At 41.7% G+C, this 22,583-nt stretch overlaps 2 protein-coding genes across 20 annotated transcripts; one reads left to right on the top strand and one right to left on the bottom strand.

Moving 5' to 3' along the window:
- The first annotated feature begins 12,164 nt into the window (after positions 1–12,164).
- LOC123112051 (uncharacterized) lies at positions 12,165–21,987 on the top strand. Of its 19 annotated transcripts, none has more exons than XM_044532962.1 (11): positions 12,169–12,266; positions 12,354–12,475; positions 12,550–12,668; positions 12,765–12,960; positions 13,075–13,301; positions 13,431–13,564; positions 14,364–14,444; positions 15,644–15,736; positions 17,043–17,132; positions 17,296–21,149; positions 21,257–21,987. In XM_044532962.1, the coding sequence occupies exons 1-6, from the start codon at positions 12,206–12,208 to the stop codon at positions 13,456–13,458; spliced, it is 753 nt and encodes a 250-aa protein (XP_044388897.1). In that variant the 5' UTR covers positions 12,169–12,205; the 3' UTR covers positions 13,459–13,564; positions 14,364–14,444; positions 15,644–15,736; positions 17,043–17,132; positions 17,296–21,149; positions 21,257–21,987. The 19 variants fall into 19 exon arrangements, with proteins under 19 accessions (XP_044388890.1, XP_044388897.1, XP_044388895.1 ...); XM_044532960.1 differs by having other exon boundaries at positions 17,242–21,149; XM_044532971.1 differs by lacking the exon at positions 15,644–15,736.
- Positions 14,066–19,754, bottom strand: LOC123112053 (glutamate receptor 2.8). Its single transcript, XM_044532974.1, has 5 exons — positions 19,496–19,754; positions 16,804–18,140; positions 15,857–16,055; positions 14,982–15,388; positions 14,066–14,599 (listed from the first exon to the last, which is right to left on the bottom strand). The coding sequence occupies exons 1-5, from the start codon at positions 19,752–19,754 to the stop codon at positions 14,066–14,068; spliced, it is 2,736 nt and encodes a 911-aa protein (XP_044388909.1).
- Positions 21,988–22,583: the final 596 nt, after the last annotated feature.

Below are 22,583 nucleotides of genomic sequence, written 5' to 3'. Positions count from 1 at the left end.
GATCCATGGATATAGCACTATGGGTGGAATAGAATACGATGATGGGGATTGTGTCGAGAAGACAAAAAAGAGAAAGTCTCACATTGACGAGGATAATCAACGGGCGATGGAGATGCCCATCAATTGATGTCAACATGAGGAGTAGGGATTTCCATGCAACGGATGCACTAGAGCTATAAATGCTCAACAAAAACTAGTGGGTGTGCATCCAACTTGCTTGCTCACGAAGACCTAGGGCATTTGAGGAAGCCCATCGTAGGAATATACAAGCCAAGTTCTATAGTGAAAAATTCCCACTAGTATGAAAAAGACAACTTATGAGACTCACTATATGAAAAACATGGTGCTACTTTGAAGCACAATATATGAGACTCACTACATGAAGAACAAGGTACTACTTTGAAGCACAAGTGTGGAAAAAGAGATAGTAGCATTGCCCTTTTTATTTTTTTTCTATTTTTCTTTTTTTTTTCTTTTCTTTTTTCTTGGGCCTTTCTTTTTTTTCTTTTGGCCTTCTTCTTTTTTTTCTTTGGGCAATGCTCTAAAAATGATGATCATCACACTTCTATTGATTACAACATATGAATTACAACTCGAAACTAGAACAAGATATGACTCTATATGAGTGCCTCTGGCGGTGTACCGGGATGGTGCAATGAACCAAGAGTGACATGTATGAAAAATAATGCATGGTGGCTTTGCCAAAAATACGATGTCAACTACATGATCATGCAATGGCAATATGAGAAAAGTAGTGTATGTCATGACGATAAACGGAACGGTGGAAAGTTGCATGGCAATATATCTCAGAATGGCTATGGAAATGCCATAATAGGTAGGTATGGTAGCTGTTTTGAGGAAGATATATGGAGGTTTATGTGTGATAGAGCGTATCGTATCATGGGGTTTGGATGCACCGGCGAAGTTTGCACCAACTCTCAAGGTGAGAAAGGGCAATGCACAGTACCGAAGAGGCTAGCAATGGTGGAAAGGTAAAAGTGCGTATAATCCATGGACTCAACATTAGTCAAAAGAACTCATATACTTATTGCAAAAATTTAGAAGTCATCAAAAACCAAGTACTACACGCATGCTCCTAGGGGGATAGATTGGTAGGCAAAGACCATCGCTCGTCCCCGACCGCCACTCATAAGGATGCACAAACTAGGTACACTTCATGTTTCAAATTTGTTACATAACTTTAACCATACGTGCATGCTACGGGACTTGCTAACTTCAACACAAGCATTCTTTAAATTCATAATCACCCAACTAGCATGACTTTAATATCACTACCTCCATATCTCAAAACAATTATCAAGTATCAAATTGATCATAGCATCCAATTCACTTCCTATGATAGTTTTTATTATACCCAACTTGGATGCTCACCATTCTAGGACCAAAATATAACCATAGAAAATACTGATGACCCACAAGTGTAGGTGATCTATCGTAGTCCTTTTGATAAGTAAGAGTGTCGAACCCAACGAGGAGTAGAAGGAAATGATAAGCGGTTTTCAGTAAGGTTTTCTCTGCAAGCACTGAAATAGTAGGTGATAGATAGTTTTGTGATAAGATAAATAGTAACAAGCAAAAAGTAAATAAAGTGCAGAAAGGTGGCCCAATCCTTTATGTAGCAAAGGATAAGCCTGGACAAATTCTAATAATGAAGAAGGAGCTCCCGAGGACACATTGGGAATTATCGTCAAGCTAGTTTTCATCATGTTCATAAGATTCACGTTCGATACTTTGATAATTTGATATGTGGGTGGACCGGCACTTGGGTACTGCGCTTACTTGGACAAGCATCCCACTTATGATTAACCCCTATTGCAAGCATCTGCAACTACAAAAAGGAGTATTAAGGTAAACCTAACCACAACATTAAACATATGGGTCCATATCAACCCCTAACGAAGCAACACATAAACTAGGGTTTAAGCTTCTGTCACTCTAGCAACCCATCATCTACTTATTACTTCCCTATGCCTTCCTCTAGGCACAAATAATGGTGAGGTGTCATGTAGTCAACATTCACATAACACCACTAGAGGAAAGACAACATACATCTCATCAAAATATCGAACGAATACCAAATTCACATGACTACTAATAACAAGACTTCACCCATGTCCTCAGGAACAAACGTAACTACTCACAAAGCATATTCATGTTCATAATCAGAGGAGTAATAATATGCATAAAGGATCTGAACATATGATCTTCCACCAAGTAAACCAATTAGCATCAACTACAAGGAGTAATCAACACTACTAGCAACCCACATGTACCAATTTGTGGTTTTGATACAAGATTAGATACAAGATATGAACTAGGGTTTTGAGAGGAGATGGTACTGGTGAAGATGTTGATGGAGATTGACCCCCTCCCGATGAGAGGATCGTTGGTGATGATTTCCCCCTCCCGGAGGGAAGTGTCCCCGGCAGAATAGCTCTGCCAGAGCCCTAGATTGATTCCGCCAAGGTTCCGCCTCGTGGCGGCGGAGTTTTGTGCCGTAAGATTGCCCCCAATTTTTTCCAGGATAAAAGTGATGATATAGCAGAAGATGGACGCCGGAGGCCCACCAGGGGGCCCAGGAGATAGGGGGTCGCGCCCTACAGGGGGGGCGCCCCCCTGTCTCCTAGACAGGGTGTGGGCCCCCTGGCCTATTTCTTTCACTCATAAATTCTTAATAAATCCAAAAAGTTGTTTCGTGGAGTTTCAGGACTTTTGGAGTTGTGCAGAATAGGTTTCCAACGTTTGCTCCTTTTCCAGCCAGAATTCCAGCTGCCGGCATTCCCCCTCTTCATGGTAAACCTTGTAAAATAAGAGAGAATAGCCATAAGTATTGAGATATAATGTATAATGACAGCCCATAATGCAATAAATATTGATATAAAAGCATGATGCAAAATGGACATATCAGACGGCTACGGCAGCGGTGGAGTGAAGAAATCCGCAACCGGCGCGAGTACGAGGGTGACGAGGTCGAGGCAGTGAAGCTCTTACACACCGGTGACGATGAAGTAGCGGCGGCGCTAGGGTTTGGGAAGCTCGAGTGGGAGTGAGAGCGAGCGGAGTAAAAGTGAAGTGAGGAAGAGACGGGTATTTATAGTGGAAGTGAAAAACTGTACGCCCAAAGATTTTGGACGAACGTGCCCCTGGCCCTTCTCATTCGCTTGACATGTGTCACCCACGTACTGAGGGGTGGCGATCGTGTAGGATCGTGGGTGAATAGTTGTCGTGGGATGCGGAACGGTTTGAGCAGCAAAGCCGAAAATTCAGATCAGATATATTAAAATTTCCGTTCGCAATTTCTTCAGCTGTCAAGGACACAGTAAAGATTTTGAACGAGTTTCAGATAGAACACGCATGAAGAATTTGTGAATAGACTAGGTTGAGTTTAGCATAGAGGGGGAAGGGTCTGATCACATTCACTTAGCGGAAGAAATCAACTTGAAGAATTAGCAATAAGTGAATGCTGTAGAGGACATAAAACTCATATATATATATATATATATATATATATATATATATAATGAAGAACAACGCCGGAAAGGGTGAAGACAATGCAAAGTTGAAGAATCTGAAAAACTGAGGAATTTCAAAAACGAGGAAAAACTCAAATTGAAGATTTTCAACTTTGGTTGGTGGCGTGACCCACCGTATAAGAAAGCTGATTTCAGACACCGCATACAATTGTCGTAGGGCTCTAAGAATCAATTTCTTCATTAATTTCTTCACACTTAGAGGGTTAGTCTTCATTGATTGAAGAAAAACGTTACTTCGTGTGTTGCACATCTAAGTCATCAAGTCAGCATAAGTGTTAGGATGTGTGTCCATTTCAGAGAACATTTGAAGATTCTAGGATATTTAGCTCACACCGTAATTTGCTAAATCTCTTCTCATCCAAGGGCTTAGTGAATATATCGGCCAGCTGATCTTCAGTGCTTGCGTGGTCGATGGAGATATCACCCCTCAACACATGATCACGAAGAAAATGATGACGAATCTGGATGTGCTTAGTCTTTGAGTGCTGAACTGGGTTATGAGCAATCTTGATAGCACTCTCATTGTCGCAGAAGAGAGGCACATTCTTCACGTTGATGCCATAGTCCTTGAGTGTTTGCTTCATCCAAAGTAATTGAGCACAGCACGATCCAGCAGCAATGTACTCAGCTTCTGCAGTGGAGAGTGATACACAGTTCTGTTTCTTCGAGGACCAACAGACCAAAGATCGTCCAAGGAAATGGCATGTGCCTAACGTTGACTTGCGGTCCACGCGATCGCCAGCATAGTCAGAGTCTGAATATCCAATGATATCAAATGAAGATCCCTTGGGATACCATAATCCAAGTGTTGGTGTGTGAGCTAGATATCAAAGAATATGCTTCACAGCCTTATGGTGTGATTCCTTCGGTGTAGCTTGAAATCGGGCACACATACAAACACTAAGCATAATATCCGGCCTAGATGCATATAGGTACAATAAAGAGCCAATCATGGAGCGGTATACCTTTTGATCGAAGTCTTTACCATTTTCATCAGTGCATAGATGGCCATTTGTGGGCATTGGAATTTTGACCCCTTTGCAATCTTGCATGCCGAATTTTCTTAGTACGTCCTTGAGGTATTTCTCCTGAGATATGAATATCCCATTGCGTCGTTGACGAATTTGAAGACCTAAAAAGAATTTCAACTCCCCCATCATAGACATTTGATATTCTTCACTCATCGTATAGGCAAATTCATCACTATAACGTTGATCAGTACAGCCAAAGATAATATCATCAACATATATTTGGCACACAAACAATTCATCATCATATGACTTAGTGAAAAGAGTAGGGTCGAGTGAACCAGGTTTGAATCCTTTCTTCATGAGGAATTCCTTCAAAGTATCATACCACACCTGAGGGGCTTGCTTGAGGCCATACATGGCCTTGTTGAGTCTGAAGACTTTGTCAGGATTCTTTGGATCTTCATAACCTGGGGGTTGAGTAACATATACTTCTTCCTCAAGCTTACCATTGAGGAATGCACTTTTCACATCCATTTGATATAAGGTGATATTATGATGGTTAGCATAAGCAAGTAATATGCGAATAGCCTCAAGTCTAGCAACAAGTGCAAAAGTTTCATCGAAATCAATTCCTTCAACCTGTGTGTAGCCTTGAGCTACAAGCCGTGCCTTATTCCTCACCACAAGGCCATTTTTATCTTACTTGTTGCGGTAGATCCACTTTGTGCCAATAATGTTGTGCTTGCGAGGATCTGGACGTTTGACCAGTTCCCAGACGTTGTTGAGCTCAAACTAATGTAATTCTTCTTGCATAGCTTGAATCCACTCAGGCTCCAGAAATGCTTCATCTACCTTAGTGGGCTCTGTGATAGAGACAAAAGCAAAGTGCCCACAAAAGTTAGACAAATGTGAAGCTTTTGAGCGTGTGAGAGGACCTGGTGCTTCAATGTCATCAATGATCTCCTCGACTTGCACTTCATTTGCAATACGAGGATGAGCGGGTTGTCTTCGAGGAATTTGATCCGCATTCTCTTCAGGAGCATTTTCCTCAGCACCATTTTCTTCAGGTGCGCTAGCTCGACGTTCATCACGTTCTGGAATGAATTCTTCAGCAGATTCTTCAGTGGGAATGACATCCTCAGTAGCCTTGAACTTGATAGATTCCTCAGGTGCTGGTTCATCTAACATAGAAGGTAGGTGCTCTTTTTGCGAGCCATTAGTCTCATCGAACCACATATCTACAATTTCAACAACTTTGTGAAGAACGCTGTTGAAGACTCTGTAGGTGTGCGAGTCCTTTCCATAACCAAGCATAAAACCCTCATGTGCTTTCGGTGCAAATTTAGAATTGTGATGAGGATCTCTAGTCCAGCATTTAGCACTGAAGACTTTGAAGTAACTCACATTGGGTTTCTTGTCAGTGAGGAGTTCATAGGCAGTCTTCTTGGAGAATTTGTGAAGATATACCCTGTTGATGATGTGGCACGCAGTATAAATGGCCTCAATCCAGAAGCGACGAGGTGTCTTGTATTCATCAAGCATAGTGCGAGCCATTTCAACAAGGGTCCTGTTTTTGCGCTCCACGACACCATTCTGCTGAGGAGTATAAGGAGTAGATAATTCATGAGTAATACCAAGTTCATCAAGATAGCCATCAAGACCGGAATTTCTGAACTCGGTCCCATTGTCACTTCTGATGTGCTTGATCTTCACACCAAAGTTGGTTGAAGCCCTTGAGGAAAATCGTTTGAAGACTTCCTACACCTCATGTTTGTAAGTGACAATGTGCACCCATGTGTAACGGGAATAATCATTAACAATAACAAAGCCATATAGAGGTGCATCATTAAGAATTGCAGAATAATGATTGGGACCAAAAAGATCCATGTGAAGCAATTTAAATGGTCGAGTGGTAGTCATGATAGTCTTCGCTGGATGCTTGGCCTTGGTCATCTTTCCTGCTTCACAGGCTCCGCATAAGTGATCCTTGAGGAATTTGACATTCTCAATGCCAATGACATGCTTCTTCTTCGCAAGTGTGTGCAAATTCCTCATGCCAGCATGACCAAGTCATCGATGCCATAGCCAACCTTCTGAAGCTTTTGCAAGTAGGCATACGACCGGTTGTGGTCCTTTAGAGAAATCAACAATGTACAAGTCTCCTCTCCTAAAGCCTTCGAAGACTTTGGAATTTTCAGCTTCCATGATCACAACACAATGATATTTGCCAAAGATAACAACCATATCAAGATCGCAAAGCATTGAGACAGACACGAGGTTGTATCCTAAGGATTCGACAAGCATGACTTTTTTCCATGTGTCTATCCTTTGAGATCGCAACCTTACCTAGACCCAATACCTGCTGACTTTTGCCTTTGTCAGCGAAGATGATATGCTTCAGATGCGACGGTAATAAAGGAGCATCCATCAATAGATTCTTGTCACCAGTCATGTGATTTGTACATCCACTATCGAGGATCCACTCATTTGCTTTGGGTTGATCATCCTGCAGATGAATTAGTGCAACTTACGAACTCATATACTTCATCAGTGAAGAATATGACATCAATATCATCAGATCAATTTCATCAAGCAATAGCACAGATAAATCAGTATTGAGGACGTGAGAAATGAGAATTCATTTCTTCATGATTAGCCTGCGTCCTTTCAGGCACTGTTCAGGTCTCCAGCAAATTCTTCAGACGTTTTGAGCATGTCTGGAGACCTGACCCTGCATAATAGATTAGTTCTTTTTCTTCACCACCCACATCTGAAGGGGTGGCAAAGAATTCATCACTCTGCGAGCACCATATGAGAAAGGTGGCATAGAAGCCAGTCCGCTTCATTTCACATGAGAGGGGTTAGGGTAAGCATACGAATAAGTAGAGAAATTCTTCGAGGACTTATGAACATAATGATTTGAAGAATAATGCTCATATTCATAGCCCTTAGCTCTACCCTACAAAATAGAGGGGTTAGCACGATGATGATCATGTGAGGATTTTGATCCTGTTGAGGAATTTGATCCATATGAAGAATTTGGTCCATATGAAGAATTTGATCTGGAGTTCCTATTCTTCACAGGTGGTGTCATGAGGACATTCACCTGAAGACTTTCAAGGCAACTTTTGGGAACCCAGATTTTCTTCATAGGGGAACCGTTCCTGCAGTTAGTGCCAACATATCTAGCAAATACTTCACCATTCTGATTTTTTAACAGTTTATAGTTGGAGTCAAATGACGCATCAGAAGAATGAGGAGATTCACATGTAAAGCCAGATAAATTGGATGGATCAACTGGAGGTCCCTTTGCAGCAACCCATGAGGTTTTGGGGTACTCCTCAGGCTTCCAATATGTTCCATCAACATTGAGTTTCCTCTCAAAGGAAATACCCTCTTTCCTAGGGTTCCTATTGAGGATCTGCTTTTTAAGCACATCACAAAGAGTCTGATGCCCTTTGAGGCTTTTGTACATGCCTGTCATGTACAATTCCTTCAGCCCTGCATCATCAGTGATACTAGCAACATCCTCAGATGAGGAATTAGTGATAGCAGATACAGGTGAAGAATTTGTAACATTAGAAGCATTTGAACATTCAGGTGAAGAATTAGCAAATTCACATTCAATGCACTTCAGACATGGAGGAACAAATTCTTCCTGAGTAGCGATGATTTGTTGAGCAAGTAATGAATCATGCTCCTTCTAAAGATCTTCATAACTCACTCTTAACTTCTCAATATCTTGCTTTCTTTGAAGAAATTCATAAGAAAGCTTCTTGTGATCAGATAAGAGAGTGTTATGATGACCTTGAAGGTTGTCAAACTTGGACTGAAGTCTCTGAAGATTATCAGTCAAGGTTTTAGTGCGGTCCATTTCTTCACCCAACACTATCATCACTTTTATCTAGCATGTTTTGAACCTTTTCAAAAGCCTTTTGTTGTTTCACAGCAATCTTAGCAAGTTTAGAGTAGCTGGGCTTGAGATTTTCATCAGATTCATCCTCACTAGATTTAGAGGAGGCATATTTAGTTACCTTGGCACCCTTTGCCATGAAGCAATAGGTGGGAGCGTAGTCATCATTTCCTTCAACAGTCTTGTTGGTGAAGCCATTTTCTTCAGAGTTGAAGATAGACTTGCTGACGAATGCAGTAGCGAGAGCTAGGCTCGCCACACCAGACTCGGACTCCTCAGATGCCTCCTCGTCCTCATGTTCCTCAGATTCAGCCAAAGAGTCCATTTCCTTGCCATTGAATGCCCGAGCCTTTTTGGAGCTGCTCTTCTTGTGAGATGAAGACTTCGAGGATTTAGATGATGAAGACTTTGAAGATTTCTTCTTCTTCTTAGCATCATCAGAACTGTAATCCTTGTATTTCTTCTTCTTCAATTTCTTATCCCACTGAGGACAATCTTGAATGTAGTGACCAGGTTTCTTGCATTTGTGGCATAGCCTCTTCTTGTAGTCATTGGATGAGGAATCATTGCTCCTTGAGGATTTTCCAAAGCGACCACGTCTTGAGAACTTCTGAAATTTCTTCACGAGCAGTGCTAGTTCCTGGCTCAGTTCTTCAGGATCACCAAGGCTGCTAGTGGAGTCCTCTTCTTCAGACTCAGAGACTGCCTTGGCCTTCAGAGCACGTGGTTTGCCATAGCTCGAACCATAGAGATCTCTCTTCTCAGCAAGCTAGAACTCATGAGTGTTTAGCCTCTCGAGGATATCAGCAGGATCAAGTGACTTGTAATCAGCACGCTCTTGGATCATCAATGCCGGAGTGTCAAATGAAGAATCGAGCGATCTCAGCAATTTCTTCACCACCTCATGGTCGGTGATGTCAGTGGCGCCAAGTGCTTGAAGCTCATTTGAGATATCAGTGAGGCAATCGAAGGTTTGTTGAACATTTTCATTGTCGAGTCTTTTGAAGCGGTTGAAGAGATTGCGAAGAACGTCAACACGAGAGTCACGTTGAGTTGAGACTCCTTCATTTACTTTGGAGAGCCTATCCCAGATAAGCTTAGCAGTTTCCAAAGCACTCACTCTACCATATTGCCCTTTGCTCAGATGGCCACATATGATGTTCTTCGCTTGAGAATCGAGTTGCTTGAATCTCTTCACATCAGCAATATTCAGGGAAGGTGTGACTGAGGGAACACCATTTCCCACAACATACCAGAGATCGTTATCAATTGCCTCAAGATGCATTCGCATCTTATTCTTCCAGTAGGGGTAGTCCGTTCCATCGAAGGCAGGACACTCAGCAGAGACCTTGATCATACCTGCGGTCGACATAACTAAAACTCCAGGCGGTTAAACCAAAATCACACAGAACAAGGGAGTATCGTGCTATAATACCAATTGAAAGTGCGTTATATCGACTAGAGGAGGGGTGAATAGGCGATTTTTATGAATTCTTCACTGAGGAATTTGCTGGTGAGGAAATTCCTAAATGAAGAACTACTTGCAGCGGAATAAGTACTCAAAAGTAAACATAGCAGAACACACGCATAGTCATCATGATGAGATGAAGACCAGCACAGAGTACAGAAAGCGTAAGCACAGGATAACACAAGATGAAGACGGACAGACTAAAGAAATTGAATTGAGGAAATTGAGAAAGTCTTCAGTCAAAGTCTTCAAACAGATATGAACAAGCACACAACAATAGTAATGAGGAAATGAAAGAGTTGAGGAGATAGAACCAGTAAGCTCAGTGAAGACAATGATTTGGTAGACCAGTTCCAACTGTTGTCTCAGTTGTACATCAGGTTGGAGCGGCTGAGTATTTAAACTCGAGGACACACAGTCCCGGACACACAGTCCCGGACACACAGTCCTCACCATATTCTCCTTGAGCTAAAGTCATACAGACCTCGCCAAATCACTCGTGGTAAGTCTTCAGGTGACTTCCGGACCTTCACAAACTTGGTCACTCGGCGATCCACAATTCCTCTTGGATGCTCTAGACCTTAATGCCTAACCGTCTGGAAGAAGCACAGTCTTCAAAGGTAACAAGCGTCGGATCCACGCAGGATCAATCTCTTTAGTGATGCTCAATCACTTTGGGGTTTTGAAGGTTTGGGTTTGGGTTTTCCTCACTTGATGATTTTCACTCAAAGTCCTCGGAGGATGGGATGCTCTCAAATGACAAGTGTCAATTTCTCTCGGAGCAGCCAACCAGCTAGTGGTTGTAGGGGGCGGCTATTTATAGCCTAGGGAGCAACCCGACATGATAAGACATAAATGCCCTTGTCTGATATGACCATTAGGTGGGTAGATATTTTGGGACAGCTGGCGCGTAGCACAGCAAAGGTCGGAATTTTGAGTCTCAAATTCCTCAGGGTTATCATGTTCCTCACTGTGTAGGCAATCCACACTGGCGAATTCCTAACTCCTCAGTCAGAACAAATTCCTCAGGGACCAGAAGAATTTCGTCTCTGTCACTGAAGAATATGACTGAACTGTATGAGATTTCCAATGGCTTCACTCGAAGGGATTGGTAGGTGTAGGATTTTGAGTTGAGCATCACATGGAAAATTTTCCTTAGTATTTCCTCGTCCCCCTTTAACAGTACGATATTTCCTATGACTAAAGAAAGAGAAAAATGAAACTATAAAAACAAGAATCTTCACGCTTCATGTTCCTCGAATGATTACCAAGTCTTCAAAGTCACACCAATTTCTTCACTTTTAAAGTCTTCAGAAAGTCTTCAGAAATCCAAAGTCTTCAGTCGAAGAACTTCATTTTTAGGGGTCGACTTTCTTTATAAATATCAAACTCTTCATAGACTTACAAATCTGTGTACACTCATAAACGCATCAGTCCCTTAACCTATAAGTCTTCAATACACCAGAATCACTAAGGGGCACTAGATGCACTTACACTTATCAAACTTGAAATCAAAATATAAGGTAATTTAGGGGTAGAATTTGATGAACACTTATTTACACAAGCACATTATTATTGACAGGTAAATCACAAGCTAATGTACTAGAATCTTTATTTCCCGTTGCAACGCACGAGCATTGTTCTAGTTACCATGAAAAAAGGGTATTATGTTGCTGCAAAAAAAGGGGTATTATGCAATTTGGGTAGATATGCGACTCTGTTGCTTTAAAAAGAGATTGGCTCCCCCGCAAAAATCTCTATTACTTAAAAAGAAGGTTCTCATTCACCTTTCTTTCCACCATCCTTGGTCCAACTTTCCTTGTATATGATAATTAATCACCTTAATTTACTTACTTTTCGAACCAATTCCACTTTAATTTACTTATCAAACTTGTAATCAAAATATAAGGTAATTCACGGGTAGAATTTGATGAACATTTATTTACACAAGCGCATTATTATTAACAGGTAAATCACAAGTGAACGTATTAGAATATTTATTTCCCGTTGCAATGCACGAGCATTGTTCTAGTTACCATGAAAAAAGGGGTATTACGTTGCCGCAAAAAAAAGGGGTATTATGCAATTTGGGTAGATATGCGACTCTGTTGCTTTAAAAAAGAGATTGGCTCCCCCGCAAAAAAAAAAAGATTGGCTAGAGAACACACTGTTGTGGTAAGTTCGGCCCAACTCCTCCTTCCTCGGGTCTGGGCCGCTACTCCCACTGTCTTCACCGGCCTCTGGGTCCTCGGCAACAAAAAAAACACCGCGATTTCTCAAAAAAAAAAAACACCGCGACATGGCGCGTTTGCAGAGCTTCGCCGCCCTCGCCGCGGCGGCGGCGGCCGCCGTCCTCGCAGGTACTCCCTCTTTCCCCTAACCTCGTGGATCCAAGTGTCAAACACTTGCCTCTCCTTCCTCACCGGCGCACCTACTCTCTGCTGCAGGCCTGCTCTACAGACGCAGGTGCGACCGCTTGAGCGCGCGGGTGCGGGAGCTAGAGGACTCCCTGGCCGACGCCGTGGAGAAGGCCGCCGCAGAGCGCCGCGGCAGGGTTCGGGCTCAGCAGGTCGGTCCCCCACGAAGCTCCGCAGGTCCAACTTTGCGCATTTAACTCGTATTGCTTCGCTTCGATTCTGGCAGTCACTGCGGAGGGCCCTGAGCGAGCAGGGGACGAGCCCGGATAAGGGGAAGCCGGCCAAGGCCCCGGCGTCGTACCCGACGGCGCCGATCGGCACCGTGCAGTCCTGCTTCTCTACTAGGTGCTGTTCTGTCACTCAATGAGCTTGATTACTCGGAGTTGGTAATGTATGCGTGAAGGCGTCTGGTGTTATGTGTATGGGTGTTTGTTTCTGCAGGAATGGTACGCCGAGACAGCCTTTGGTGGTGCCTCTGGCCAGAGCGACAGTGGTGCTTAATCCTGCCCGTGTTGCGGCCGAAGCGCTAGAGGGACTTGCTAGTTACTCGCATTGTTGGATCCTCTATGTTTTCCATCTGAACACTGATCTTGATAAAATGTGGAAAGACCCTGCTAGATCCAAGCTAAAAGTAAAGGTGTGATTTGTTCTTGACCCTTAGCTGGTTCTAGTTCTTAATCAGATAGTTGTTGTTCTGAATGTTATCGTGGATATGGGGCTGAACTAGTGAATCCGTCTGTTTTGGTGGAAGGTGAGAGTGCCTAGATTGAAAGGGGGCAAGATGGGGGTTTTGGTGAATGGCACACCGAGACAGCCTTTGGTGGTACCTCTGGCCAGAGCGACAGTACTTCTTCACCCTGCCTGTGTCCAAACTGAAGCGCTAGAGGGACTCACTAATTACTCGCATTGTTGGATCCTCTACGTGTTGCATCTGAACACTGATCTTATAAAATGTGGCAAAGCCCTGCTAGGTCCAAGGTAAAATCAATGATGTGATTTGTTTGTGGCCTCTAGTTGGTTCTAGTTCTTAATCAAAATGTTCTTGTTCTGAATGTTATTGTGGATATGGGCTGAACTGAACTAGTTAATTCTTTTGTTTTGGTGGAGGGCGAGAGTACCTGGACTGATGGCATGATGGGGTTCTCGGTAACTAGGTCTCCACGTTGGCCTAATCCAGTTAGGAGATGAAGGACCCCTGCGCAAGGACAAACCTGGGCATCATCATTCTCGGTGTTGTTCCTGTAAGAAACGATGCATCAATAGTTTTTTTTCCCGATATGGGTGCTACTTTTTTTTGAGCAAAAAATATGAGTGCTACTTGGTTACTGCTTCAGCTAGGATGGATGCTATCATTCAGCATCTCAATCAATAAATGACGTCGCCCATCACTTGTGTACTAGATACAAAGCAGCAGACTCTCAGGTTTCTGCTTATTCTGTCAAATAGATACGCATATTTAAAACATTTGCTAGTTACATACATAATTTGATAAAATTACAGAATCATAGGTGTAAAAGCTGTTGCCTTGTGACCATGAGGTCATGGGTTTGAGTCCTGGAAACAGCCTCTTGCAGAAATGTAGGGAAAGGCTACGTACAATATACCCAAAGTGGGACCCTTCCCTGGACCCTGCGCAAGCGGGAACTACGTGCACCAGGCTGCCCCCAATCATAGGTGTCGTGCAATTGGGCATGTTAGCTGCGCTCACCGACAGAATATTGGAGCTAAAAATAAACTGCACTTCAGACAAGTTCCACTTGCAGGCCAGTAGTTCTTTCACCCCTGAAGATGACAATTGACCCATTGTTTGGCTGCTTGGGCATACCGATGCTTGTCTGTGAATTTGTGTCAGATACCAGTTCTAAACTGGCTTGCTCTTCTAGTTGGCCATTTTCCTCTCTGCCTGCTCGTTGTTCATTTTGTTCAACTGTCCCTCCTTGACTTCCTTCTTGGGGCTCACTGTTTTTATCGTTAGTTCCACTTTCTTCTGGTTGATCCTTATGATCTGGCATCTTTGTTAAGTTGTGCCTCTTTTTGTAGAAATGGATTATAAATGCTATCAAAAGGGAAGAAGTTGAAGCAACTCCAGTAAGGATGAATAATCCCCTGAAATTTGCAAAGGTGAGTGTGCTTGAACCAGTGAGAGGGCCTGCATTCTGGCAATTGTTTTGATCTCCAATCCACTTTTTCTCAAGTTGAATCATAGTATCACCCCCTGTTACGTTGAGAATTGCCTTTGAGATGTCGCCAAGTAGGGGATTTCCCTTTGCTAATGCCTGTTCAAGAAACGTGACCATTTTATGGACCCATTTACACCAACAGACAAGTGACAAGTGAGACAACACTGCATCATGTCTTGTATGATTCAAGTAAAAGTATAACTCTCTAAGCGTATCTGAACTTAGTATAAATGATAGTAAAACTATTCAGTGATCCGTCTGGCCTTAACCTCTAAACATGATTGTTAGTAGGCAGTAGGCACAACAATTGAGTAGGTTATATTAGACCAAGATAATTATAGGATGTTCAAATGTATTTAACGTGATTACTAGCTGACACTTTTTTTTTTTGGTGAGAACCAATTGATTAACTGATAGATACTTTCTCTTTAGGAATATTGGGCAAAAGAAGCATATCTAAGGTAGTTATTAAACTTACATATCCAAAACCTGCAGCCTCATAGATTGGTCCCACCATTGTGTACCCTTTGCAGTGGTTTGCCAGAAATAGTTTAATGTATGGAACCTCATGGACAAGAGCAGCGATACCACCATTGTTGCTTCCTAGGGAAAGTGCTTTGTGAAAATCATCAGGGGAATCATACGACTTGATCTTTGACCTGTCAAAACCGAGTTCTTCTAAAAGTCCCTTGACGTAAGAGCCACGGTGATGTCCTACGCATTCTCCACTTTTTAGGAGTTCATGCACATCTGTTACTGTTGGCTGAAGCTGCTGCACAGTTAGCATTGATGTCAAGCTCGCAGTGTAACTTGATGTAAGTACCATGAGAAAAACTAGCCAAACGATCAAAACTATCCGGGATAGAAAGCGTTGCACAAGCTCTTCTGCAAAATACATGATAAAATAAATTAGTTTCTTTTGCCATCTTGAGTCCAGTCAATTATAGTGCAATACAATTTTGTAACATCATACAGAATATGATAATTATTTTATTCTGCTCTGCTTAGTTCATATTAAATATTTAGTATTATGTAGCGATGAAGCTACCATTTAGAAATGCAAAATTACCCAGATGTGTTTTAGAAATATCATATATTCATATGTATTGACATATTGTCTTTTTGTCGATAATTGTGTAGCATTGTTGCTTCAGGATTATATAATTGTCTTCCCATTCAGGCCTCTCAGCCTGATGCTAAATATTGTATTTTATGCAAAATGGATAGATCATGGTAAGTGTACTCAACTCCCTTCAAATATGGAGAAAAAGATCATAATCCCCAGCTGTCTGGGAATTGTCCCACGAATATTCTCGTTGTTGCCTAGAAATTCCAATATTAATACGACCACACCTGTGTAGATAAAGAATACAGCGCTTCCAAACCACATGCCAGGTGCTAGTGGCTTCAAGAAAATCCATGTGTTCTTGTTTATGCTATCCCTTACTGGAACAACCATTGCTATTCCTGTTTCTGTGTATGGCAGAGTGAAGTCGACATAGAAAGTTCGATTATACCTTATTGTTATATCTCCAATTACTATATCAAATATCTGCATGGGCAAAAAAAGAAGTTAGCTGAGGACATAGAAAATAGTTTCTGACTCAAATCTCCTTTTACTGAGAATGCTAGAGGAGTAGTTGTGCTATTTGGAATATAGGGGAGCCTTGGCGCAGTGGTAAAGCTGCTGCCTTGTGACCATGAGGTCATGGGTTCAAGTCCTGGAAACAGCCTCTTACAGAAATGTAGGGAAAGGCTGCGTACTATAGACCCAAAGTGGTCGGACCCTTCCCTGGACCCTGCGCAAGCGGGAGCTACATGCACCAGGTTGCCCTTTTTTAATTAAGTAAGGGTAGCACTCAAATACTTATTGATGGTTGCACTTGCTTCATATGTTGTTGACATGTAAAATAATTGTCTATACTATCTTCTCTCACCAATCAGGGGTTTCTGTCGGCGTGTAAAGTTTATTACCATGTAACTGGTTAAACACCGAAAAATCATGTGACATGGTTAGGTGGTTTGTTGTGAAAACTACTGAAAATAGATAACAGGACTAGCTTATATGACCAGTCTCCTCAAAAGTAGAGAAGAAGAATGACAATGGTTGTAAAGTACGACATGTAATATCTTTAGGGTTATCTACAGCATCCTTTGTCATCTAATAGAAATATTCTGTATCTTGCTTCTAACGATGTTAAAACATGTGTGAAAGTTTGCTTTAATGCTTCAAGGCCTCAACTATTTACAAATTAAAATAAATCATGTGGGAATACAGAGGTCTTGATTTTTTTTCATACCTTAAGATATACTTGGTAGACAAAATCATTGTAATCTTCGCTACTTGAATCATCCGTAGTACTAAATATTACATATTCGTAAGGGAGTGCATAAGGAAGTCTCTTAACCGTCTCTTCAAATACGTCAACTGAGAAACCACTTGCTTTAGTTGCACCTGTTATATGATCCTTTCCGACCTTCATAAATTCCGGATATCCACTTGTGCACACACCAACTCGAAGTTTCTTCCCGCTTACAGGAATTTCATAACCCCGGGGTACCTCTATGGACTCTCCTGGCCAGATCACAGGATGAAGATCCCACGCTGAACCCGGAAATGTTGTTGCAGGTGTGGTTTTATTTAATTGTTGTGAGATTCCATTTTGTGCAGTCCAGAATCCAATTTCCCTCCATCCTTTTCCTACCACGTTTATTATTCGAAATGTTGAAATTTGCAGCTGCCTATCTGAAAGGTCAAAATTGCCACCAAGGCCTTTAAATCTGTTCTGCAGGATTGCTTGTAATAGTTCTGGACCATTACTAGACGTTTCCAAGGTTTCCAAGCTTGTTGAGTTTCTTGTGACACCTGGTTTTCTAAATGTGGCATTTGTAAGTCCAACTTTTTCTGCAGCCTGTGCTACTGCCCAGATTGTATCATAGCTCCACAGTCCAAAGATGCTTAATTTTGATGGTATATTAGTTGGGTTGTCAATTTGGAACCTCATATTCCATCTCATGGTGAAGTCATCGAGATCCTTTGATTTGGGAACATAAACTTGAACACCTATGGCACCATTCAGTGATTCTAGGACAGAAGGATTTAGTGATTCTATGAGATTGGTTACTCCATCTGTCAGGATCCATGCATATCCTTTGTTCATCATCCCTACTTCTTTTGCCTTGATGAAGACAAGCGAGGCTAAGGTAAATGACATATGCACAACAAAGACCGTTGTTTGCATTGCCATCAACTTATAGAGTTCTAGGGTAATCTGTTCATTAGTTGCTGTCAGAGGGATCATGCTTTGGTAGGGAACACGAGCATCAACTTCTTGTAGGACATCAACTAGGTATCGTATAATGCCTCTCCCATAGTCGGTGTCTTCATATACAGTCACCACCTTTCTCCACCCATAGGCTTTAACTATGGAGGCAATGCAATTAACCTGTGCTGAGTCACTCAGTGTTGCACGCACAAAATATGGAAGACTTCCAGACGCTAGAGCTGGGTTTGTTGCCGTGAAGGATATGACCGGGACATGACCTTTATTTCCCAGTTTCGAGATAAATATGGCTTGCGAAGATCTCTGAGGGCCAATGATGGCTTCCACATTGTAATTTTCCAACAGGCTAATAACTGTAGAATTGCATATGAAGACACTTCAGTTGAAAATCCTTGATAAAATTAAAATCATAATATGCATAAATTGCAAACAATTGGATACGGTTGTTTGATATGGAATGTGGTAATTTGATGTTCATGGTAATGTAACAACACAAGGTGAATTCCAAGTTGCACTCATCTAATTATAATTACAGCTGCAATTCACACGCTGGAGTGCTGTGTCTCCAGAAATGTTGCCACTTGCATATATTAACAGTATTTAGAAGAGAATAGGTGACAGTGACATTAATAGATGATTGGTTCCAAATAAGGTAATTTATCTCGCTCATACTTCTATTTGTATTGCTTCCTCTTGATGGCTCCAAAATATTGTTTCTTGGTTCATAGAATAAATTTTTTTTCACTGTCTGTGATCTCATGAAATGATAATATTGTGAAACAGATCCTGCTTTGTATTACAGAATAGTACTGCAAGTGCAAGCAATAATGCAACTTAAGCATGGATAGATGTTCTTGCTTTTTTTTGTCCAAGCCATTATATCATTTATATGAGCTGCTATGTACTGTTTCTCTAGTTTGCAGGTATTCACGCTTTCCCTAGTTTCTACATTTATGCTACTTGTTCACTTTCTTTTCTTGGTAGACACTACTATTGCTAGTATCAGCTGTATTATTAGAATTCTTCAAGTCTATATGTCAGAAATCTCATTTTTACAATGTGCTATCTGTTTTCACTGTAGTTCAATAATCATTTCCATTTTTGGAAACCTATAGGAATTGAGCTAGAGTTTTACACCTTACTGTTGCAAGTTGGAGCATGCAACAATGTGCCCATTAATTACTTCAGCAGCAAAATTGGCACTTGTGGCTGATGGAATTCCCCTTGGTGAAGAGAGCGCAATAATTTCTCCTCTGTTATCTTAGGAATAATATTGTGTGAAAAATGGTAATTGCTGTTACACAGTAATATTATGTGATGCTCAGTTTCGTAAATGCATTTGTCACGAAATGAGTCATCTTCGCCTCTCTACGCACTAACAAGTTGACACTAGAGACCTAAATTCTGAATACCAGTTTTAGCAACCTTTACCGAGTTGGTAAAATTGACAATTTCTTTGATTTTCAGTGTGTGTCATGGTAAGTTTCACGTCGTAGTAATACAAACATTGTTCTTGTGTTAGAGCTCTTCTTCAAGTCGGTTCACCATCACCACTTAATTTTACATTGGCCAACCCAGGTATCCAACTGAGCTAGGCTTAGTTCCTAAGATGCATAGTTGAGGAACAGAGTGCTCAACTAGTCTATTTCAGCTGTACAGCAGAATAAGCCAATACAGTGAACAGATGAAAAGAGTTCAGGACATTTACCTTGAGATGCAGCTCGGACATCATCTCTCATGGAATCTCTGGTGTGTAGGACTAGCTTGGTGCTATAGTTCTGATGAACAGCATAGAAGTCCTCCATAGCTAGTGAAATGCTGGTCCGTGCCATTTTGCCAACAATGGACCCCAAGTCAAGGATAACCCCAACATGGAGTTCCTTTGCGTCTTCTCTAGAAGTATTTTGGGCGACAGCAAGGTTGATTGGCAGCAAGAGGAACATGATGACTCTACTTGTGATCTCCATCCGCTGAGCCAGAGGTTTGCAGACTTGCATTTGTTGCGTGCAGTTAAATAGACTCTTCTGAGAGGTAGTTAAACAATCAAAGTGCAGTTTTTTAATGACAATAACACATTCATTGAGTGTGTATGCGGCATTACTTCTAACTTACGAATTAGAGCAAGTATAATAAGGTACAGTCAGCAGGCTATAAGGACTAAACAATTATATTTGTGCTGAGTTGGATGAGAGAGAAGAGGAGAGAAGGAAAGCGGGCTGTAGATTAACAGCCGGCTGCAACATGGACTCCAAGAAACATTGCGAGAGTGTACGGTGGGCCATGCATTAATAAAGTAGTACTCCCTTCGTCCCAAAATTCTTGTCTTATATTTGTCTAAATACGGATGTATGAAGACACGCTTTAGTGTTAGATACATCCGTAACTTAACAAATCTAAGACAAGAATTTTAGGACAGAGGTAATACTACTTAGCATGTCAAGAATTTGAACTAAAACCACGACGAGTAAATCGGAACGGAGGGAGTAGCTACTATACATGCTGGCTATTAGGTTGACTATATGTAACATGTCAACTTCATATAGCCGGTTGTTGGCAATACTATTAACCATGCTCTTACTGGGCGAAAAAGGCTTTCGAGGCGCTCAATTCAATTGGTGTCATCAGCTTGAAAGCCGCGTGAATTTTTGTTGGTTGCTAAGTCATCATTTCCTGGACATGTATCCAATGATCTGTTCACAGTAATTTAATATGCGTACTGATGCTTGTTATTACCATGAAGACGCAACTCTGGTTGAAATTCGTTTGCCTCTTATTGGATAATGGAATGGTCTCACAATCAAGTTATAATCTCGAAGCCAGTTACAGACTTCTGCTGCACGACTTTTCTGCTGGCACGTGCGATGGTTGACTTGAGTGTATTAGTGAAATGTTCTAGGTAATTATGGTTGGCACAATGTGATATTGTTTACCCCAATTGGCATTTGATACCGTTATTCTCACTTCTCAGCATAAGTACATATTCAACTTGGGCAAAGAAGTCCCACGGTCTGATCTCACCAATATGACTTCTTTCCCACGGTCTGATCTCACCAAGATCAGATGGTTTTCTCCCTATTATGAAGTACTTTTGTCCATTTCCATATGGATGACTAGACCCTTGTCTAAAACAGGGAACTGTCTTTGTTCATACAAAGAGCACTTATGTTACTAAAGCCTTCTCTTACTATAGAGTTTGATTTATGTACATATTTGACTTGGGAGAAAATCCCTAGGTGTAGCGTGAAGATATTATGGAGGGCTGGCGTGGGAGAATATACCAGAATTGGCAAGATAACCGAGATATTGTTGAGTCATCACTGAAAATAGTTACGCCAAGGGGAAGAAGGAAGATGCTAGCCTAAGTGAGTTTTGGACCTGCTGAATGAGATTGATGTACACATGTGAACCATGTGTCTTCCGTCATGCTGACACTGAACAGATCCTGACAACAGAATTGCCGCATCCACAGGTGGAACTGTGGAAGATACAGCAGCATGGCATCTGAAGAAATCAGGGATTTTCACGGTGAAGAGAATCCTTATGATCCGGTGCTGCAACTGCAAAGCAAGATGGGGTAGTTCTCACAGGAGAATAGGGCAATAGCAAAGTATGGTGCAACACTTGAAGGCCAGACAAAGTATATCATCATTTGGCGCAGTCCATTATGGGGTGCCTACCCAAGTTGAACAGGTGGTGGCGAAAGGCAAGTGACCGCTGTGCTGTTATTGCGTACGGCCGTGCGCCAGTGCACCAGTAATTTGGTGCATGAGTAGTGAGGCGTCTACATACAAGTCCACTGCAGTTTTTGCGAAGCTGATACTGGACGACACTGTTTATGGTCCGGCACGGAGGAGGCCAGTTGAACGGCAAAGGGCACATGAGATGGCGAGAAACAAGAAAGCTCTGACAAAGGTTCGTGGCCCGCGGGAGCTGGCGTGGCGAACCATGACGAGCAAGGCCGTGCGATTTCCGGCTATCTGCGTGGTGGGTGATTTGGCACACCTCACAAAAAGAAAAAAAAACGGATTTCTCATCTTGTAAAGAGACGCGGCAGGGTTGTGTTTGTGTGAGCACTGAGGCCACCGTCACTGAGGGTGAGAAGGAGAATAAGTGACAACACGAATGAGACGCCCTGTGTTGAAATAAGAGATGTGAACTTATTGGGGCCTCGAGTAATGATTATTGAGTTAAGAAAGTGTAGTATTTGTTTTTCCGTTGCAACCGCATAGGCATTTTTACTAATAAAAATACGAAACAGCACGTGCGCACACACTTGCACCACAAGTTACATGGTGAAGTATAGCAATGCTACCACGAGTTACTCGAAAAAAAAAGAAGCAATGCTACCACGAAGTACATGTTCACTACACGAGAATGTACAAATACATGTATCTCTATATACTTACTTAAAAAGAAGGTTCCAATTTCATCTTTTTTCCCACCACCCTTCGTCCAACCTTTCTTGTATATGATAATCAATCACCTTAATTCACTTATCTCTTGAACCAATTTCACTTTAATTTACTTATCAAATTTCTAATCAAAATATAAGGTAATTCACGGGTAGAATTTGATGAACATTTATTTACACAAGCGCATTATTATTAACAGGTAAATCACAAGCTACTGTACTAGAATCTTTATTTCCCGTTGCAACGCACGAGCACTGTTCTAGTTACCATAGAAAAGAGGTATTATGTTGCCGCAAAAAAAAAGGGTATTATGCAATTTGGGTAGATATGCGACTCTGTGTGTCTCTGTTGCTTTAAGAAAAAGATTGGCTCCCCCGCAAAAAA

The sequence above is a fragment of the Triticum aestivum genome, chromosome 5B (genome assembly GCF_018294505.1).
Source record: "Triticum aestivum cultivar Chinese Spring chromosome 5B, IWGSC CS RefSeq v2.1, whole genome shotgun sequence".
NCBI lineage: Eukaryota > Viridiplantae > Streptophyta > Magnoliopsida > Poales > Poaceae > Triticum > Triticum aestivum.
This window is presented reverse-complemented; position numbering and strand designations above follow the sequence as displayed.

Coding starts and splice junctions, on each gene's coding strand:
- LOC123112051 (XM_044532955.1), top strand. CDS start 12,206: ATGGCGCGTTTGCAGAGCTTCGCCGCCCTCGCCGCGGCGGCGGCGGCC. Junction 12,669..12,764: donor CAGTCCTGCTTCTCTACTAG/GTGCTGTTCTGT, acceptor TTGTTTCTGCAG/GAATGGTACGCCGAGACAGC. Junction 12,961..13,074: donor GATCCAAGCTAAAAGTAAAG/GTGTGATTTGTT, acceptor TTTTGGTGGAAG/GTGAGAGTGCCTAGATTGAA.
- LOC123112053 (XM_044532974.1), bottom strand. CDS start 19,754: ATGGAGATCACAAGTAGAGTCATCATGTTCCTCTTGCTGCCAATCAAC. Junction 16,056..16,803: donor TCTACCAAGTATATCTTAAG/GTATGAAAAAAA, acceptor TTGCCCATGCAG/ATATTTGATATAGTAATTGG. Junction 15,389..15,856: donor TGTATTCTTTATCTACACAG/GTGTGGTCGTAT, acceptor TGTATTTTGCAG/AAGAGCTTGTGCAACGCTTT.